General features: G+C 48.4%; 1 protein-coding gene across 1 annotated transcript; it reads right to left on the bottom strand.

Moving 5' to 3' along the window:
* LOC137830527 (probable F-box protein At5g04010) lies at positions 1 to 796 on the bottom strand. The gene is given in 2 exon segments (XM_068637934.1): positions 1 to 161; positions 164 to 796. Coding segments are annotated over 2 exon segments (729 nt in total). The 5' UTR covers positions 777 to 796; the 3' UTR covers positions 1 to 45.
* Between the last annotated feature and the right edge of the window lie 478 nt (positions 797 to 1,274).

Below are 1,274 nucleotides of genomic sequence, written 5' to 3'. Positions count from 1 at the left end.
TTGAAAAACTCAAAATCCTTTCAATATAGTAAATTCTTAAAAAACTTAAGTTGAATGATTAGTGAGAAGAAAATGTTGGAAATATCTAAGTCCATCTTCAACACTAACATACCTCCAATCAACAACCCTCAAAATCCCCACAGTCACTTCTTCCACCCTCACCCCCCATCCTTCTCTTCACACATCCCCACCCTCAAATCCCCCACCATTGCACTCGCCACCGCGCCGGAGCAGCATCCCTGCGCCGGCAGCTCCTGCCAGAACCACCCCTCTCCACCACCCACCAATCTCACCTTCCCCTCGCTCTCCACCATCGTCAAAACCCCTCCCCACCCTTTCAGCACCACGTTCCACGTCACCCTCACCTCCTCCTCCCCCTCCTTCAAAACGCCGCCCTCACACCCCACGCCAAACCGACACACCCCCGCCGCCTCCACGCGCAGCGTCTCGCCGGCCCTCACGCCGGAAGCCACTACGCCGTCGCGGGTGGAGACGGAGACGGCGAAGACAAGGTCCTCCAGCGAGAGACTCGGCTTCGGCGGCTTCTGGTTGCGGCGCGCGGCGGCCGCGTGGCCCATCGCGAAAAGGCGGCGGTAGGACACGGCGGAGGAAAGGGTGGCCAAAGAGGGGAAGTGGGTAGTCAAGACGGGCTTCCAAACGTGATCGGAGGACATGGAAGAGAGCCATGACTTTGACACGCATGAAGCTATGGTTAGGGTTTTGGGGTCAAGGTAGGTGGCTACGAGGACGAGAGCTTCCCATGGTGGTGGAGACATTCTCGTACTAACCAAAAGTTTGTTTCCGTTAATGTTGGCTTCGGAGAGTTACAGAAGATGACGACGACGATGATGATGTGTCGTTTTGAGGTTTCTTGCAACGCTTTTAAATTGTTTGGAAGCGGTTGAAGTGATGCAGTGAAGGAGGCACGTGGAGGAAGCATGTGATTTGCATGGCTATTGAGTGCCACGTAAGATTCGATGGTGAAAGATGAAATCTGGTTGTGTTATGACACGTGCCTAGGTTGCTTTCAACACACTCACCACATTTCTTACTTCTTCTACCTTCTGTCGAACTACATTTGGAGAACCACTTTCTTTGTTTCCTTTCTATCTCCTATAAGGGAAAATAAGTTTTATTTTATAAAACTATTACTATATTAAGTGTTCAAATATTAATTAGGATTGAATGAATAATTAATTAGAGACATAATCATTATATTTCCACTTAATTAAATATTAATACTAATAATTTATTTTTATGTAATCGGAAAAATA

The sequence above is a fragment of the Phaseolus vulgaris genome, chromosome 7, assembly GCF_000499845.2.
Source record: "Phaseolus vulgaris cultivar G19833 chromosome 7, P. vulgaris v2.0, whole genome shotgun sequence".
In the NCBI taxonomy this organism is placed as follows: domain Eukaryota; kingdom Viridiplantae; phylum Streptophyta; class Magnoliopsida; order Fabales; family Fabaceae; genus Phaseolus; species Phaseolus vulgaris.
This window is presented reverse-complemented; position numbering and strand designations above follow the sequence as displayed.